Source organism: Magnolia sinica, chromosome 11, assembly GCF_029962835.1.
Source record: "Magnolia sinica isolate HGM2019 chromosome 11, MsV1, whole genome shotgun sequence".
NCBI classification, from domain to species: domain Eukaryota; kingdom Viridiplantae; phylum Streptophyta; class Magnoliopsida; order Magnoliales; family Magnoliaceae; genus Magnolia; species Magnolia sinica.
Window position 1 is genome coordinate 2061526 of NC_080583.1, and position 17716 is coordinate 2079241.

General features: G+C 41.2%; 1 protein-coding gene across 1 annotated transcript; it reads left to right on the plus strand.

Moving 5' to 3' along the window:
• Window positions 1-279: 279 nt before the first annotated feature.
• Window positions 280-5887, plus strand: LOC131219061 (uncharacterized). Its single transcript, XM_058214035.1, has 6 exons — window positions 280-1804; window positions 2110-2307; window positions 2653-2852; window positions 2952-3161; window positions 3994-4279; window positions 4880-5887. The coding sequence occupies exons 2-6, from the start codon at window positions 2148-2150 to the stop codon at window positions 5158-5160; spliced, it is 1137 nt and encodes a 378-aa protein (XP_058070018.1). The 5' UTR covers window positions 280-1804; window positions 2110-2147; the 3' UTR covers window positions 5161-5887.
• Window positions 5888-17716: the final 11829 nt, after the last annotated feature.

The following is a 17716-nucleotide window of genomic DNA, read 5'->3' on the forward strand; positions in this document are numbered from 1 at the left end:
CTGTGTTTTAGGTTTCTCTTTTCAGTCGATTATTGTTTCAGTTCTTTGAAGATCTTACGTTTGTCTTGAGTGATTCTTTCAGAGGTGCTTTTCAGTTCTTTGAAGATCTTAGGTTTGTCTTGAGTGATTCTTTCAGAGGTGCTTTTCAGTTCTTTGAAGATCTTAGGTTTGTCTTGAGTGATTCTTTCAGAGGTGTTTTTTCAGTATTTCTTTGATGAATTTTTTGTTTTTAAAAGATTCTTTTTTGATGAATTTTGAAGCATTCTTTCTTGAATCTTTTTTTTTCTTTTCTTTTCTTTCTATCTTTTATTTTGTATATTTTATTTTTAAAAGAAGAAAGTTTGGTGAATTTGGTATTTGAATTGTAGATCCTTGGGTTTCTTTTTAAAAAGAATTCTCGACAGGATCCAGGAACCTGCTCTCGAACACTTACATTGATTTCTTGGTTGTCCAATTCTGTTCATTTCCGTCCCTGATTTCAAAATTTTGGAAATTCTATTTGAATTCCAGTTCATACTTTCTGCAAATCTTCCATTCCGAACTGATTTCTTAGATGATTACTGATTAATATTGTTCTCCCTGGAAATGTTATTATATTTCATCTTCCGAATCTGGGCCATTCCAATGTATTCTTACAGCAGGTGTCTGTCCTCTCTAGAACTTCAAAGGATGGTAGTTTTTTCTTTTCTTTTTTGTTCCTATTGAATCAACATTTGTGTTCTAGTATCAGTGGTTGACATGAAATCCATTTCCTTGCTGTCTTTGATTCTTTTGTCGACTGTGTCACCTTACTGATCTTTTGATACTGTTTTCAACAAGGTTTTATTTTTTAAAAAATAAAAAATTCTAAGGTTAATTTGTGGTTTCAAGCATGAAGTTCTTTCTTTCTTACACAAATTTGGAATTTGGGTGTAGGTTAGTATATGGTTTTCTTTTTTCAACATTCTTCATTTTAACGACCTTTTTGAAATCATGTGCTTCGAGAATCTGGTTGTTGTATTTTCTTGTTATTTTCTTTATGTCTTTTTCCCCATACGATAATCACATGCAATGGCAGTTCATTATAAGAGAACTGTGCGTCAGGCATGGTTGCCTGATCACCTGCATGCTCCGATGCAAAATTGGGGAAAACCCAAATCAGGCAATGCACAGAGATGTTGATTGCCACGGTAAGTTACAAAGAAACTGCATTTTTTCCTCCACTTGCTATAGATTGTAAATACAGTTTCATGTCTTTAGGCTTCTTTTTTCTAGCTTACCGTAGTTGTTGCATTTGCCTCTATTCCAAAAATAGCTGAATGCTATTTGAAGTTAGTTATTTGGAAAACTCTTGCATACCTCATGTGGGTATCTATCAGGTGGGTAATAACTTGACATGCAGGATACCTACACCATCCATCAGGTACGTCTCCCTTTATTTGGCCTTTTATCCTCTAAAAATCAGGAGGATTCTATTCAGGGTGGGTCACCATGTCACCCCATAAATTATACCTAAAAACATTCATGTGGTATGGCCCACCTGAGTTTTGGAATACTATGATTTTTGGATAATTCTTTGTACCTGATGAGGCACATCAGATGGATGGATCGGATGGCATACAAACACCGCAGTGGGACCTATGCAAAAGTAATGGTGGGCATCCCACCCATCCCAACTTTTTCCTAGGGTGTGGCCCACCTCTACCTGAATTCCTTCTGGTCATGATATTTGGGCCGCAAGGTGAACATGATGCAGCGCACCTGATGGATGGAGTGGATCTCATGGAAATTCCACCCACTAGGCTCTCAGTCCGCAAGGTTCGAGGTATGCTATCTAGTCATTTCTTTTTTGGTGAGAAGATGTGATGTTTTGATGCATAAATGTGTTTTGACGCGAAAAAGTAGAAGTACAAAGGCCCTTTGTGGTTTTTTCTTTTTACCATTTATCTGCCTTTGTATATTTTTTCCCCTTTTGTCTGTCTTCTGTTTTTTTCTTCCAATTTCTTCACCGATGTATTGAAAGCCTGTGAATTGAGATTTGAGATGCCATTTTTTTACATTCTCTGCTGGTATGAAGTTGTTCTGGATCGTTTCTGGTCTAACTTTTTGAGTCTTGAACTTCCCTTGAAGGTGTCAATTCCTGATCTGATTCTCAATATCTGGTCAGCATGAGTCCGCTGGCACTTGTCTCTCCACCTTATATCGATTTAGATGCAGATGATGCGGATATGATGATGCATTTGAAGAGTATCGAACATGGGGATGCTCGCCCTCATAACGTGATTATAGATCTGAATCCTCAAACTGTTGCACCCGAAAATTTGCCTCGTAAGGATCAGTTTTATCTCATATTAATGCATTACTGACTCTTATCCCTTTAGTATGCTATTCTGCCACAGTTCTTTGTTGTCAAGGAGTTTTTTACTCCTAAATTCAGAGTTAAATAGAATAAGCTACCTAGTGCATAGCTTTATATGATCAAGCCTTGTGAATTCCAACACTGATTTAAATACGAATAGATTTTGAACAAATCTATTTGCACAAACCATTCCTACTTGGTCTAGTAGTTCTAGAAATTTTATTTTATTCTGTTTGTGTCATGGCTTTGAGTCATGTATGTAACTAAATAGATTAGACAGTAAATAAGTTCATGGAGATGAATGGTGCGTGCAGCGAATATGTTGTTCCTTTGCAATTTGGAGGAGGGAGTTGAAGCACAGGGGGGATACTGGAAGCTCATGAGGCAAGACCCAATAATATCGAAGAATTCTCCTACTGTAGGTTCGAGGACTACTTTGAAATTCTATACTGGACAAGCTCCCAATGGATATGGAACTGCTTGGGTTATGCATGCATACACGATGGAACCAAACGTATAAAGTCTTAATCTTCTTTCTGTTTGATGATTCCCCTTATCATTACCATCAACACAGATTAATAATAAACTTACTTTTTTGGTGGAACACTAGCAGGGTTCCAGTTCATTATGCAGAGTTTTTTTGGATGATGGTCGAAGTCTGAACAATGTAGAGCCAGAACCACACAACCAAGATGATACTGACATCGACATCCAACAAGTATTGATGAATTTGTTGGAAGCTGAAGAAAACGAAACCACAAACAGTTCCCAGGTAGAATTTGAATTTCGAGTATTATTATTATTATTATTATTATTTCCACATGAATCCTAGGAGCATAGTGTATCTGTTAGTTGAGGTGATGGTGCTTGATCTGTGTCACAGTTTCTATCCTAGCATATTGGGATGTTTTGCAATTGACCAAAATAACCCGGAGAATTCAGAGCTTGTAGGCCATCATTGAATAGGGTCCTTATGCATGCCCCTCCTTTTTTTTCTTTTTGTTAGGGGTTTCATTTTTTAACTTTCTTTTCCAATTGTTCTTGTAATTCAACCTTTTCTTTCTTAAAACTTCATTGTCCATTTAAGGCATATACTTCTCTTCATTCCATGTCATGAATTATACTAGTTTGTGAGATGGGAGAGTTGTTATTTGAAATACAGGGTACTAGGGTACTATGGCCATTTGTGAAATCAGGGGTATTTCTCAGCCTCTGCAAGTGGGTTTTGTTGGGCAGGTGCATGCATTATACTCACATCAGAAGCAAAGCTTAAAACATGCAAATGTGCTTAAAACTGAATAAAGGTTCTAAGCATCAGCATGAATCAAAAATTGTATCAGGAACATTTTGCAATGAGTTCTGCTGGAGATACGGTACAAGCATTCCCATTGCAACGAAGATATGTTAAAGGATCATTTGTATTGCCGATAAACTCCGATACAATGTACCACCTGAATCTATCGCTGATGCATTCTTCCCAAATGATTTTAATGCAATTCAATATTGTACCAATGTTGATAGTATCGGAAGCTATCTAACTAATTGGAGTGTATGACAATAAATTCACAGAGCGACGTCTATTTTGATGATATTTTGAACCTTGAACTGAATGGTGAATTATATTCTTTTCAATTTTATTTTTTTCCCTTGTTTAGGTTGTTAGGAGGGAGCATGGGGAATACCATCCTGAAGACGATCTTTTGACAGGAAATTATTTGGAAGTGAACGATCTTCTGACACCTTCTTCCATTTCAGACAGCACATGCATTGCATCCATGACTTCGGATGAGTGCTTCAATTCAGGGGGCCTGATGTTTGATCCAGAGACTGGAAATACGACCGCAGGTGTCCCAAACATGGAGCAATGGCATGCTGATTGCAGATTCAATGTCTCTGTATCTCAGGGATCGCATCGGATGGTTATACAGCCACCACCTTCAGGTATATGCCTCGCCTCCTCCTAGAAACACGTGGAAGTGTTGCAGCCATGATAGACCAAAGAGAATTTGTGGCGCACACACCAACCTGGCATGTTTTGTGAAAGATCCAGGCCATTCATTAGGCGGGGTCCAACAACATGCCAACTGGTCCACTTATGAAGTGGTCAACATACATGTGTTCGACTAAAATGGCTGGCTATGTAAGGAATGGCTAAAGGTCTAAATTCAGTGTGCATGTGAGGTCTGCCCTGATGGGTACACCAGCCTAATTAATGGGCCAGTGCATGTTTGTGGCATGGGTGGCCCAGTTGATGAATGGCCTTGATTTTGCATGTGTGACATGAGTCTCCTCTTCAATCTATCCTCCTGCAGTCACCTTAGCCCTTCTTGCTCAGGTATATGCCCACCTCTGCATCTCGCAAATCCTTTTTCTGAAAACATGCCATCACCTTTATGTCACTGGTTTCATGTGCCTTTTGGGCATGGGCATGTGCAAATGCATCTTATCATTCCTTCTGTTCCATTTTTGTCATATACTCTTTGATACGTGTCATAGCTACCATCGTTTTTACTCAGAACAATGCATCTATGTTGCCCTCAGGCTCCCTGCACAGCAACAACAACCCGCAGACCAAAGAAACTGTGGCTTCTGCCACAATGCCCAAAAGATTGAGGGTCGCAGATGCTCCTCTGCCCAGTACTGCTTCTCTTGAACCACAACCCAATCTGAAGGCCCCAAATCGTGGGCCCAAGCGGAATATGGCAAATGAAGGTCCTACAAATCCGCGAGGCGGGACTTCACATCATGGCCCGGGGGAAAGGAAGACTGCTGCTAGGATAGCGAAGCTCAGGAGGAAATATTGCTGCTTTTTTCCAATTTAGATTTTCTATTTCTCTACTAGGTATATATATTTAGTTATTTAGATTAGTTTCTAAAAGAATTAGGTGATCTTCTCTCCTAAGGTGATAAGAGGAGTGAAAAAATGATAGTATACATACAGAGGTCTCAAATACAACTAGTTGGACCGGTAAGTGGATCGTCCAACTAGTGCACTGTTGCCTGTGTCATAGGTTCATGACATCCAATCTGTCCAGCATGTTGGCCCCACCATGAATGTTGATCAAACCACTCATCAGTTGGGTCGCTCGTATCATATTGGCACCTGTCCATTGTTTTCTGGCTTGCAAGCTTGATTTTGCACCAAGTGTTTGGCATGCCAGGGCAACCATTTTTATTGGTCGGATTGTGTTTTTTGAAAGGTAACGCTACCAGGAATTAAACCCTAGATCAGTCACACACACTACACTGTCTATAGCAGCTCATCTAATAAACAAGATTTTATGAGTTGATCTTGTACGAAAATTGCACTAGTTGGACGATCTATTTATCATTGAACTGGTTGCATCACTTCAAATTGTAGAAATAGTACCACTTCCTCTTTCTTTTTCCCACTGTTTTCGTGTTGTCCTTGTGTTCATAGTACTTTATATATGTAGAGTCATAAACACGACTAAACCTTCCTTCCTTTTTCTTTGTATAAATGAGTGAGAGAAATGACGTTTGTGTTATTGCAGATATGGATACTAATAGAAAATGTGGTGTTGTACATGATTGGATTTGGCTATTGATGTGCCTTGTTTGTGTTTTGGAATGGTTTTGAGTGTTAGGGTATTTGAATATGGTCGGTTCGGGGCCATGTTGGAGCGATTGCTCTGAAATGGTCCAAAAGTGGGATTCATTGCTATCTGGTGAGATGACGGACTTTTACTATGATGGCGTGTTTGTATACAGTATTGTTCCGATGTGATCCACACCGACACATTTTTAATGCCGAGTGTACCATCCATATCTTGAACCATGAAGCAGTTTAGCGCCTATGATGAAAATAATTCAATTATTATTCCAAGATGTTAACCAGGCCAGTTCTTGTTTAAAAGTAAGGTTGTTATTAATTTGCTTATATAGCTTTGACCATGTGGACATCCAAATTTCTTATATGGAGTTTTGATATGTGAATGAGAAAGTAGCTGCTCTCACATTATTCTTGTTGTGATAGTCTACCTACAAAACAGTAAGTAGATAGATGTATTGGCCATTTAATTCAATTGATGCAGGTGTTTTGGTCATTAATGAGTTGATTGAAGGTGTTTTGTTCATTAATGAGTCCATTGATGCGTCTGTGGTTGTGGACCCTATGCTAAAAATCATTTGACTTGTGATTTGGCATTGCCACGTGAATAAATGAGAAAATGTTTTGGTTGCTCTTGCCCACATTGTAAACACGTGCCCAATCCATGCCTTCCAAATTAGTGGATCCAATTCAGATGGTCGGCCCCAAAATGATACTGATTGGATATCCCTAGTTTCTGATTAACAGGCATATTCGTTTGTTGGATTGAGAATCTGAGATGGTTTACTTGTCTTTTGAACGTACATTTGATGGCCCACCAATGAGGCCGTTATGAACATTGGTGCTCCGATACTTATTAGGGATTTAAGAGCCTAGCTAGCTAGACACTTCCCATTAATCCAAGGCCTGTGACATGCTTTGATTAGGTTCTGAGAAATTTGTGACTGTACGACCCATTTATGGCCCATTACGAGACCAAGCCCACCTTATCTTACCTTGCAAAAATAAACCCCAGCTGTACGGATGGCTTGCCAAAGGTCGAAAATGCCCCCTGCTTTTTCCTTCAAGCGGATCGGTGGTGTTCGAAGACGAGCGCTGACACTCCTCGAACTCGAGTTGTACGTACGGTTCAAAAGATATCAAAGTTACATGGGCCCACAGTTACGTATTTATTATATCCACAACGTTCATCCATATTTATCGGTGGTGCTCGAAGACGAGCGCTGACACTCCTCGAATTCCGAGTTGTACGAACGGTTCAAAGGATATCAAAGTTACATGGGCCCCACAGTTAGGTATTTATTATATCTACAACGTTCATCCATATTTCGAGATCATTTGGGAGCATTATCAAAAAAGAAAAATCATATCCAAAGATCAACTACTGGACCACACCGCAAAGAGCAACGGGAAAATTGATTTTCACAGTTAAAAATTTTGTAGGGCCCACCATAACATTTATTTTCCATCCAATAATCTATTCATAAGGTCACAAAGACCACCTGGATGAAGAGGAAAAATAAATTTCATAATAATCCAAAACTTCTATGACCCCTAAAAGCGTTTCAATGGTAGACGTTCAATCCTCCATGGCCTTTTACAGTGTGGTCCACTTGATAGCTAGATCTGTCTTATTTTTCGTCTCAAGCCTTAATACGAGTTCGTCGAATATATGGACGGTTTGGATATAACACATACCTCATAATAGGACCCACAAAAAGCGATGGGGATTACAATAGTAAAAAATAAAATAATAATAAATAAGTAGGCCAGGAACTTATGGCTACGGTGTTTTCTATAGCTACGGATTATAACCGTAGCCATAGCCATAGCCCCCACCGTTTCAATATATCCTCTAAATGTATCAAAGGTCTTTCGATATGTCTTTCGATATGTATCGAAGGTCTTTCGATTAATCAAAAAAGGTCCAGAATTGTCCAGCAAGTTTGCCTCAAAAATCTTGCAATTTTCGATCCATATCGAAGAGTATTCGATATGTATCGAAGGTGATATGACCAATAGCTACGGATTATAACCGTAGCTATAATTGTAGTCTATGCTGATTTATGAAATTTTTTTATTTTTTATTTTTTTATTTTTTTACATGGATAAATTTATTCTACCTACAATTTTCTCTAATACATATTTATATAAATATGTATATATAAGCATATAAAAAAAAATTCTCCCTTTTTTTCATTTATTTCTTTATTCATTTAACAAGAATATCTTCTAAACCAAAATTAGTTACTTGGCATACCCTATATGATTTTGGGGTAGGAGAAGCTACTTTAGCCAACCAACCTAGTTATATTTCAAGATTCCATCAGATCTATGGTCGAAAATCCATTTCATTCACTTTGCGGTCAATTTCAATCAGTTCACGGTCAATTTCATTCATGTCATTTACTTCACGATTAATTCCATGCATTTCACGGTCAATCCCAACGATTCCGTTTTGATTCACGGTCATTTCAATGCATTTCACGGTCAATTCCCTTCACTTCACGGTCATTTCCATGCATTTCATGGTCAATCACTTCACTTCACGGTCATTTCCATGCATACCACGGTCATTCCCACTTATTCCGTGTTAATTCACGGTCATTTCGGTGCATTTCACGGTCATGCCCATTCACTTCATGGTCATTTCAGCGCATTTCATGGTCCAATCGCCTCACTTCACGGTCATTTCCATTCATATCATGGTCATTCCTGCCTATTCCATTTTGATTCACGGTCATTTTGGTGCATTTCATGGTTATGCCCCTTCACTGCACGGTCATTTTCGTGCATTTCACGGTCCAATTGCTTCACTTCAAGGTCATTTCCATGCATATCACGGTCATTCCCGCCTATTCCGTGTTGATTCACAGTCCTTTCGACGCATTTCACGGTCATGCCCCTTCACTTCACAGTCATTTCTACGCATTTCGCGGTACAATCGCCTCACTTCACGGTTATTTCCATGCATATCACGGTCATTCCCGCCTATTTCGTGTTAATTCACGGTCATTTCGGTGCATTTCACTGTCATGCCCCTTTACTTCACGGTCATTTCCGCGCATTTCGCGGTACAATCACCTCACTTCACGGTCATTTTCATGCATATCACAGTCATTCCCGCCTATTCCGTGTTGATTCACGGTCATTTCGGCGCATTTCACGGTCATGCCCCTTCACTTCACGGTCATTTCCGCGCATTTCACGGTCCAATCGCTTCACTTCACGGTCATTTCCATGCATTTCACGGTCATTCCCGCCTGTTCCGTGTTGATTCACGGTTATTTCGGCACATTTCACAGTCATGCCCCTTCACTTCATGGTTATTCCTGCGCATTTCACGGTCCAATCGCTTCACTTCGCGGTCATTTTCATACATACCACGGTCATTCCCGCCTATTTCATGTTGATTCACGGTCCTTTCGGCGCATTTCACAGTCATGCCCCTTCACTTCACAGTCATTTCTGCACATTTCACAGTCCAATCGCTTCACTTCACGGTCATTTCCATGCATATCACGGTCATTCCCGCCTATTCTGTGTTGATTCACGGTCATGCCCCTTCACTTCACGGACATTTCCATGCATTTCACGGTCTAATCGCCTAACTTCACGGTCATTTCCATGCATACCATGGTCATTCTCTCCTATTTCGTGTTGATTCACGGTCATTTCGGCATATTTTATGGTCATGCCCCTTCAATTCACAGACATTTCCGCGCATTTCACGGTCCAATCGTCTCACTTCAAGGTCATTTCAATGCATACCATGGTCATTACCGCCTATTCCGTGTTGATTCACGGTCATTTTGGCGCATTTCACGGTCATGCCCCTTCACTTCATAGACATTTCCGCCATTTCGCGGTCCAATCGCCTCACTTCACGGTCATTTCCATGCATACCACGGTCATTCCCACTTATTCCGTGTTGATTCACGGTCATTTTGGCGCATTTCACGGTCATGCTCCTTCACTTCACAGTCATTTTCGCGCACTTTACAATCGATTCACTTCACTTCACGATCATTTCCATGCATATCACGGTCATTCCCGCCTATTCCGTGTTGATTCACGGTCATTTCGGTGCATTTCACGGTAATGCCCCTTTACTTCACTATCATTTCCGCGCATTTCACGGTCCATTCGCCTCACTTCACGGTTATTTCCATGCATACCATGGTCATTCCCGCCTATTCCGTGTTGATTCACAGTCATTTTGCGGTCCAATCTCTTCACTTCACGGTCATTTCCATGCATTTTACGGTTATTCCAAGCAATTCTGTGTTGATTCACGGTCATTTTCATGCATTTCACGGTCAATTCCCTTCACTTCACGGTCATTTCCATGCATTTTATGGTCAATTTGCTCCAATTCACGGTCATTTCCATGCATTTCACGGTTAATTCCCTTCCCTTCATGGTCAATTTAGACTATTTCAGGTCATAGAATGGTAACTTGTCAAGTTTCCAAATGAGACCAGAATTGCCTAATTCAGTGACCATTCGATATCTTAAAAGCTCGATGGAAGTCATCGATCGTCATTTTTCAATATCATCTGGTAGAGGATCTAAAGTGGAGGAGGTGAGTCACCATCTTCTAACTGAGAATCTCTATTTGCATGAAAGGGGAGGAGACGATAGTGATTTAGAGAGTATGTTATTTCACCAATCAAGAGTCTTGATTTTCATAAAGCGGCAGAAGGAAATGGTAATGTACTGGAGGGTATGTTACTCCATCGATTCAAAGATAAATGGTCGTCATCTTGTTCTGGTGAAGGATTCCAGGTGGAGGAGGTAGGCCACCATCTGCCTAGTAAGGAGCCTGATTTACATACAGATGGGGGTGCAAGAGATGTTAATGGATGAGAGAGTGCGACAAGGTAGGATTATATATATCGAAAAAGGTCCACAAGTCTCTAAAGAACTTATATTCATTTACACAATTTGAGGTCTTCGTATCGATCCATAGTGGGGGTGGATAACATGGAGTGTGTACCGACATGGGTGTGTACTAACAAGCTAACCTTTTAAAAAAAAGAAAAAAAAAAAGAAAAAAAAAAGTAAAAATTACCCTTCGATATATCGAACAGTACAAGATATATTGACATTTGCTGTATTTCGATATATCGAATGTCAGACGATATATCAAAATTAGTCCAAAACTGTCCAGAGACGAAATGATGTTTTAAAACAATTTTCCGATTATATCAAGATAGTTTCGATAAATCGAAGGAAGAAATTTCGACATCAATCGAAAGACACTCGATTATAAAAACAGCATCCACTCAATTTTTGTAAGGAAAAAATAAAAGTACGCTTCGATGTTATCAAACTCTAATCGATGACATCGGGCTTAAGTTGTCGATAACATCGAACTCTAGTCGATACTATCGAACTAAGTTATTGTTACAACGGAACGATACATCGCCTTGAAATCGATGTCATATGTTGATATATTGATCATATTTCGATTTATCGAAAATGGTTAGAAAATGTCCAGAGACAAAATATTTTTTTAAAAGGAATTATCGATAATATCGAGAAGATTTCGATATATCAAAGAGATGATATATCGACTAAATTTCAATATATCGAAAATGTTTCTCAATTGTCCATAGACACACTGCTCTTCTAAAACGAATTATTGATAATATCGATACTCCGTCAATATATCGAAAATTCGATATATCGATTAAACTTCGATTTGTATGTGCATATATATCTTTCATAATCCCCTGGTGAAAGGAGTGAATATGAACAATGTACAATCTCATATTATAAATAAAATTGTTTCCACTTTAGTTTACCTTGTGTAATATTGCATTATGTGTGTTGAATTAATTATGTCCTCATCATAACCGCACCAAAAGTGCAGCTTCTCACAGGTTATGAATTTTTCTATCTATTTTTTATTTGCATTTGTATGAATATTTCCAAAACTTGATATGCTTGATATGCGATATGAGTTATCAAAATTATGACTTAATGGTGTTGCATGTTTTTGAGATGTGATTTATTCCTTGCTTAGAAGAAACCATGTATATAATTTGTTCCCTACTTACTCTATTGGAGTTGTTTGCTTGAAATAGAGTTCAGTGCCAATTTTGATTGTTGATGATGGCCGAATGTATCCTTTGATTTCCTTGCTGCAATGTTTTTCTGCTTATTTCAGAAGAATAGCAGTGGGAACAAACTGTTTTATTTTTTCCTGATTTAAATGTACTAACAAGATTCTAGAACCACCTTTGAGTTCTCTAGTTTTCATCCAATCCACACACAAACAATATAGAAGCAACTAAAGAGAAGGGACTTCTCTATGAGTACCTCTATACACAGTCACATGCCCAATCTTGCACATATGTGGGACAAACAAGCTATTCACTAAGATTACATGGATGATGATGATCATCATCATCTAAACTTTATCTCAATTAATTGAAGTTGGCTACTCTAATCATGTTCTATCATTCTACTCAATCAAGCACCATGTCCTCGAACACCAGAGACAATCATGTTCTACCCGATGTTAATCTTGAAATATCATATTCTTTTTTATTCAGTAGCAATTTGTCGAATTCACTTGTAGAAGCAGCATTACAGCCCAAAATGGGGGAGTGTATAGTCTTTCCTTAACATGCATCACCAACATATAAATCCTCCTTGCATTTGGATTGAACATGATATGCGTCAAAATGACCGTGAATCAACACGGAATAGGTGAGAATGACCATGATATGCATGGAAATGACCGTGAAGTGAGGCGAATGGACTGTGAAATGCGCGGAAATGACCGTGAAGTGAAGGGGCATGACCGTGTATCAACACGAAATAGGCGGGAAAGACCGTGATATGCATGGAACTGACCGTGAAGTGAAGCGAATGGACCGTGAAATGCGCGAAAATAACCATGAAGTAAATGGGCATGACCGTGTATCAACAAGGAATATGCGGGAATGACCATGATATGCATGGAACTGACCGTGAAGTGAAGCAAATGGACCGTGAAATGCGCGGAAATGACCGTGAAGTGAAAGGGCATGACCGTGTATCAACACGGAATAGGTGGGAATGACCATGATATGCATGGAACTGACTATGAAGTGAAGCGATTGGACCGCGAAATGCATGAAAATGACTGTGAAGTGAAGCGGCATGACTGCGAAATGCGCCGAAATGACCGTAAATTAATAAGGAATAGGCGGGATGACTGCGATATGTATGAAAATGACCGTGAAGTGAGGCGATTGGACCGCGAAATGCGTGGAAATAATTGTGAAGTGAAGGGGCATGACCGTGAAATGCGCCGAAATGACCGTGAATCAACACAAAATCGCCAGGAATGACCGTGATATGCATGAAAATGATAGTGAAGTGAGGCGATTGTACCGTGAAATGCGTGAAAATGACCGTGAAGTGAAGGGGCATTACCGTGAAATGCGCCGAAATGACCGTGAATCAACACGGAATAGGCGGGAATGACCATAGTAAGCATGGAAATGATCGTGAAGTGAGGCAATTTATAAGCCCCGTATCCTAGACCGTACCATTCCATAGACTTCCGCGGTCTTCTCGGTCGAATTCCGGCAACCTTCGACAATTAACCGGTATTTGTACGTAACCCTGATTCTCATGCCGTCAACCCGAGTCAACTCAACTCAGGACTTGTACCTTAGCGACCGCGTCGTCGTCGTAGTTCCGATGCCGCGACTTACGCGCCAAGGCGATACCCTAGTCGGGAGATGTGGGCCAGCGTTCGGTGCGAGGAAAATGCCGCGCGTTGCAAAACCCGAGAGAATCTCTACGAGATGTCACATCAATCAATTCCTTCAATCCCATCATGTCAAGTACACATCACCTTTCACCCTTTCCCAAGCAAGCCCCAAAGTCAAAAAGTTCTTACACAAGCCTTACTTTTCTTACAACTTTTGCCACAAAAGTCAAAAAGGGCTCTTACACCCATCACTCACTAAATCAACACATCTATCACCCATCTCTCTCTCTTTACAACTCTCTCTCTCCTTCATTTTTAAATCCAATCCAAGCAACCCAAGAGCTCCTCACGTCCAAGCCATTCCATGGAGAGAAAAATGCATATGTGAGGCCCACCTTTCCATCCCTAGATCTCTCATCCTAGCCAACCATTTCTCATCTTCCTCCATCAAAGAGAAGCACAAGGAGCTAAGGAAGCCAATGGAGCAAGAAGATCAAGCGGTGGGTGCTTTGATAGAATAGTTTAATGTTTTTAAGATGGGCCAAGTGAGGCCAACCGATCAATGGTTTGGATCTCACTTTAGACCCTAAGATGTAGCCGATGGCCCACTTGGATCATCATGATCATTCCATGATGGGGCCATTCTCCATGGACCCCATCATGATGTTTATTTTCCTTGCATACTTAGGGTCATCTAGACCGTCTAATTTAGTGGAGAAGGGATCTCCACCGATGGATTTTGATTTAATGGGCCCATATGTAATGGGACCAACTTGATGTATGATTTAGTGCAAGGGAGGGCCCATAGTGCTGGGGTCCCTCCATAGCGCGGGTCCCACTCTCTATCTCTCTCTCTCCCTCTCTATTTCATTTTTTTATGTGTGATCATAACATGGTTGTATGGCCCACTTGGATGGATCCCACCCTGAAACATGCATCCTATCCAAGCCATCTACAAGTGGGGCCCACTTTGTGTGTGTAGTATCCACACCATCCTCCATGAGGTGGCCCACCTAAGCAGGGCCCACCTCTAATGTATTTACAAAAGTCTAGCGTCCAGGGACGCTGGACGTTTCGTTGGAAAACACAAATATTAGCTTGGTTCCAAGCCAATGGGGGTGGTCCACTTGTGTAGGCCCCATCTTGATATACGTTTTGAATCCATACCATCCATTCCTTTCCCAAGCCCCTTTTAGGCGTTGAGCCGAAAGATGGGATCAATCAGACCTTTGGGCGGGCCATACCATAGCAAATGGTAGTTTTCACCATTGAAACCTTCCCTGATATTGTTATACACTGAAATATGCTCAATATTGGGCTTGTTTTGCTTGTCTTGAGCCATGGAGGGCCATTGGACGGAGTGGATTCTCTAGATGTGGACCCCACCTATGAAAAACCACAAAATAATCCAAATAAAAAAAAACAAAACACAACGGCAGTAGCAGCGCTGCTGCTGTGTTAGAAAAGCAGCAGGCGCTACCTGTGCACCAGCGCCCGGGTGGACGAGCGGACGGACAGCCCACCTTGATGTTTATTTTTCATCCAACCCGTTCATGAGGTGGGCCACTCTCACTAGTGGGCCCCCTCCAAATATCCGCTCTATCTACAGCTCAGGTGGCCCACACTGCAGGAAACAGTGGGATTAAATGTCTGCCCCTTGAAATCCTTTTTGGGTCCACAGAAGTTTTGGATCAGGGTGAAATTTGTTTTACCCCTCATCTAGGCCTACGTGACCTTATCAACGGGTTGGATGGAGTGAAAACATTATGGTGGGCCCCACATGGAGCCCACAGTGACATATGTGTTTTATTGCCACCGTCCAGGCGGACGGTGGAGCCCGCTGTGATGTTTGTGTTATATCCCTACCGTCCAGGGACGGTGGGCATGTTGTGTGCGTGTGCGTGTGTGTGTAGGTGTGTGTGTGTGTATATATATATAATATTATATTATATATAATATTGTATGAAGTATATATAAATTATATATTATATTATATATAATATACTGGTGGTGAGAGGCCCATCTCAGTTTACTTGGGCCCATGGGTCGAGGCCCATTTGATGTATTAGGGGCCCATGGGTTATGACCCATTAAGATGTATTGGGGCCTATGGGTTGAGGCCCATTTGATGTACATATGGGGCCCAATTGGTGTGGCCCATTTGATACACATAAGGCCCATAAGATTAGGCCCATTTGATGCATTCTAAGGCCCACGGGTTATGATCCATGCAATGTACATAAGGCCCATTGGTGCGGCGCAATGATGTGGCCCACTTGATGAATATAAGGCCCATATGATATGGCCCATTTAATGTATTTAAGGCCCAGTAGGATGTACCTAAGGTCCATTGTAATGTACAATCCCAACATGGTTTATGTAATGATGTTTACGTCGGGCTATACCTTGGGAGCAATGGTGGTTTGACGTCCACATTGCAAGTATAGTGTTGGTTAAATGTCCGCATTATGACTTTCCCTAGGGCCCATTGTTAAGCTCGTACATGTTATGTGTAGACCGTCTAGACCCATCTTCGTTATAAACAACATCCATCCTATATAACATGTTTAGTTCCATGATTCATGATCATATGCATCATACGTATGCTTGATATGAGAAATGACTGATCATCGCATATGCCTTCGGGTAGATTGTTTAGGGGCTCCCGGATAGGGGGTGTTGCCTTACATGAGTGCACGATACGTGCAGGACTGCTGCATGACTGGATAGTGTGATTCATGCATTCGCATTGTGTGATATGGTACTGTACGCCCTAGCGACATCAGGGTCGTAGCCTCCACAGGCGTATCGTGGTTGGCAGGATTAGATACCGAAAATCTTGTTCTACATGGGGTGCTATAGATATCCCTGGGTGAAAGTCCCTAAACCCTTATGGTACCAAGAGGTTGCTCCAACGTCTAAACCGAGCGGGTGCATGAGCGCTGAGCTCCGATTACCAGACGGTTGCGCTTTCCACTATGTCATGGTCGGTTGAAAAGGGGTGCGGCCTTACCCGCCCGAGAGTAGAGGGCAAAGATAGGCTGAGTCTGACCAGCTCGAGGAATGGGTCCGCTATTGACGAGCCCAGCCTGATATTGGTAGGCGGATAGTGAGGTCTTTTCCAATCATCTTATTGCGCGCGATGGGGCGGCAATCTGGCTTGGAGTGTACTAAACCCCGGTGATATTCCAGATTTTGAGCTGTATTGATATGTGGACTTAGATGAGGATTTGTATGCTTGAGTTGCATTTCGCATTACATGGCCTTGGTATGGCCGACATCATTCATGTTTTGCACCGCATGGCCTTGGTACGGCTAATGGTATTCTTGACTTTCATTAGCATGTTCTGCATTACTCTGATACTGCATAACTGCATTACCACCTTGAGCACACACTTTCACCACCCTCTAAGCTTTCTATAAGCTTATGCACGACCGTTACGTGCAGGTGACGTTGGATCGCAGCAGCGCTGAAGCAGGAGTACTTATCAGATCATTTTGGAGTTTTTGTTCATCATCATTGTATTTCCTTTTATGCCCATTATACTTGTAAAGTTTTTGATCATAGTGGAAATGTGATAGAGTTTTTGGTTGTTGTTTGTGGGTTATGCCTTTAGTTATGCTTATTATGAATCAAACTGATGTTGAAAATCCTCCTTGTAGCATCCCAGGATCGGAACCTGGCGAATGGGCGCTGGGAGCCGAGAATGGGGTTCTACGGAGGCTGTCGACGCCGGATTCAGCGATCGAAAATTTTGTGAGCCCGATTTTCGAGTTTGGGGCGTGACACAATTAGACCGTGAAATGTGCGGAAATGTCCATGAAGTAAAGGGGCATGACCGTGAAATGCGCCAAAATGACCGTGAATCAACATGGAATAGGCGGGAATGACCGTGATATGCATGGAAATGACCGTGAAGTGAGGCGATTGGACCGTGAAATGCGCCAAAATGACCGTGAATCAACACGGAATCGCCAGGAATGACCGTGATATGCATGGAAATGACCGTGAAGTGAGGCGATTGTACGGTGAAATGTGCGGAAATGACTGTGAAGTGGAGGGGCATGACCGTGAAATAAGTCGAAATGACCG

What these genes read in the sequence shown, in the direction of transcription:
- LOC131219061 (XM_058214035.1), top strand. Translation starts at nt 2,148, where the DNA reads ATGAGTCCGCTGGCACTTGTCTCTCCACCTTATATCGATTTAGATGCA. An exon ending in TGCACCCGAAAATTTGCCTC is followed by an intron (nt 2,308 to 2,652) that starts GTAAGGATCAGT and finishes TGGTGCGTGCAG; the next exon opens with CGAATATGTTGTTCCTTTGC. An exon ending in TATACAGCCACCACCTTCAG is followed by an intron (nt 4,280 to 4,879) that starts GTATATGCCTCG and finishes TGTTGCCCTCAG; the next exon opens with GCTCCCTGCACAGCAACAAC.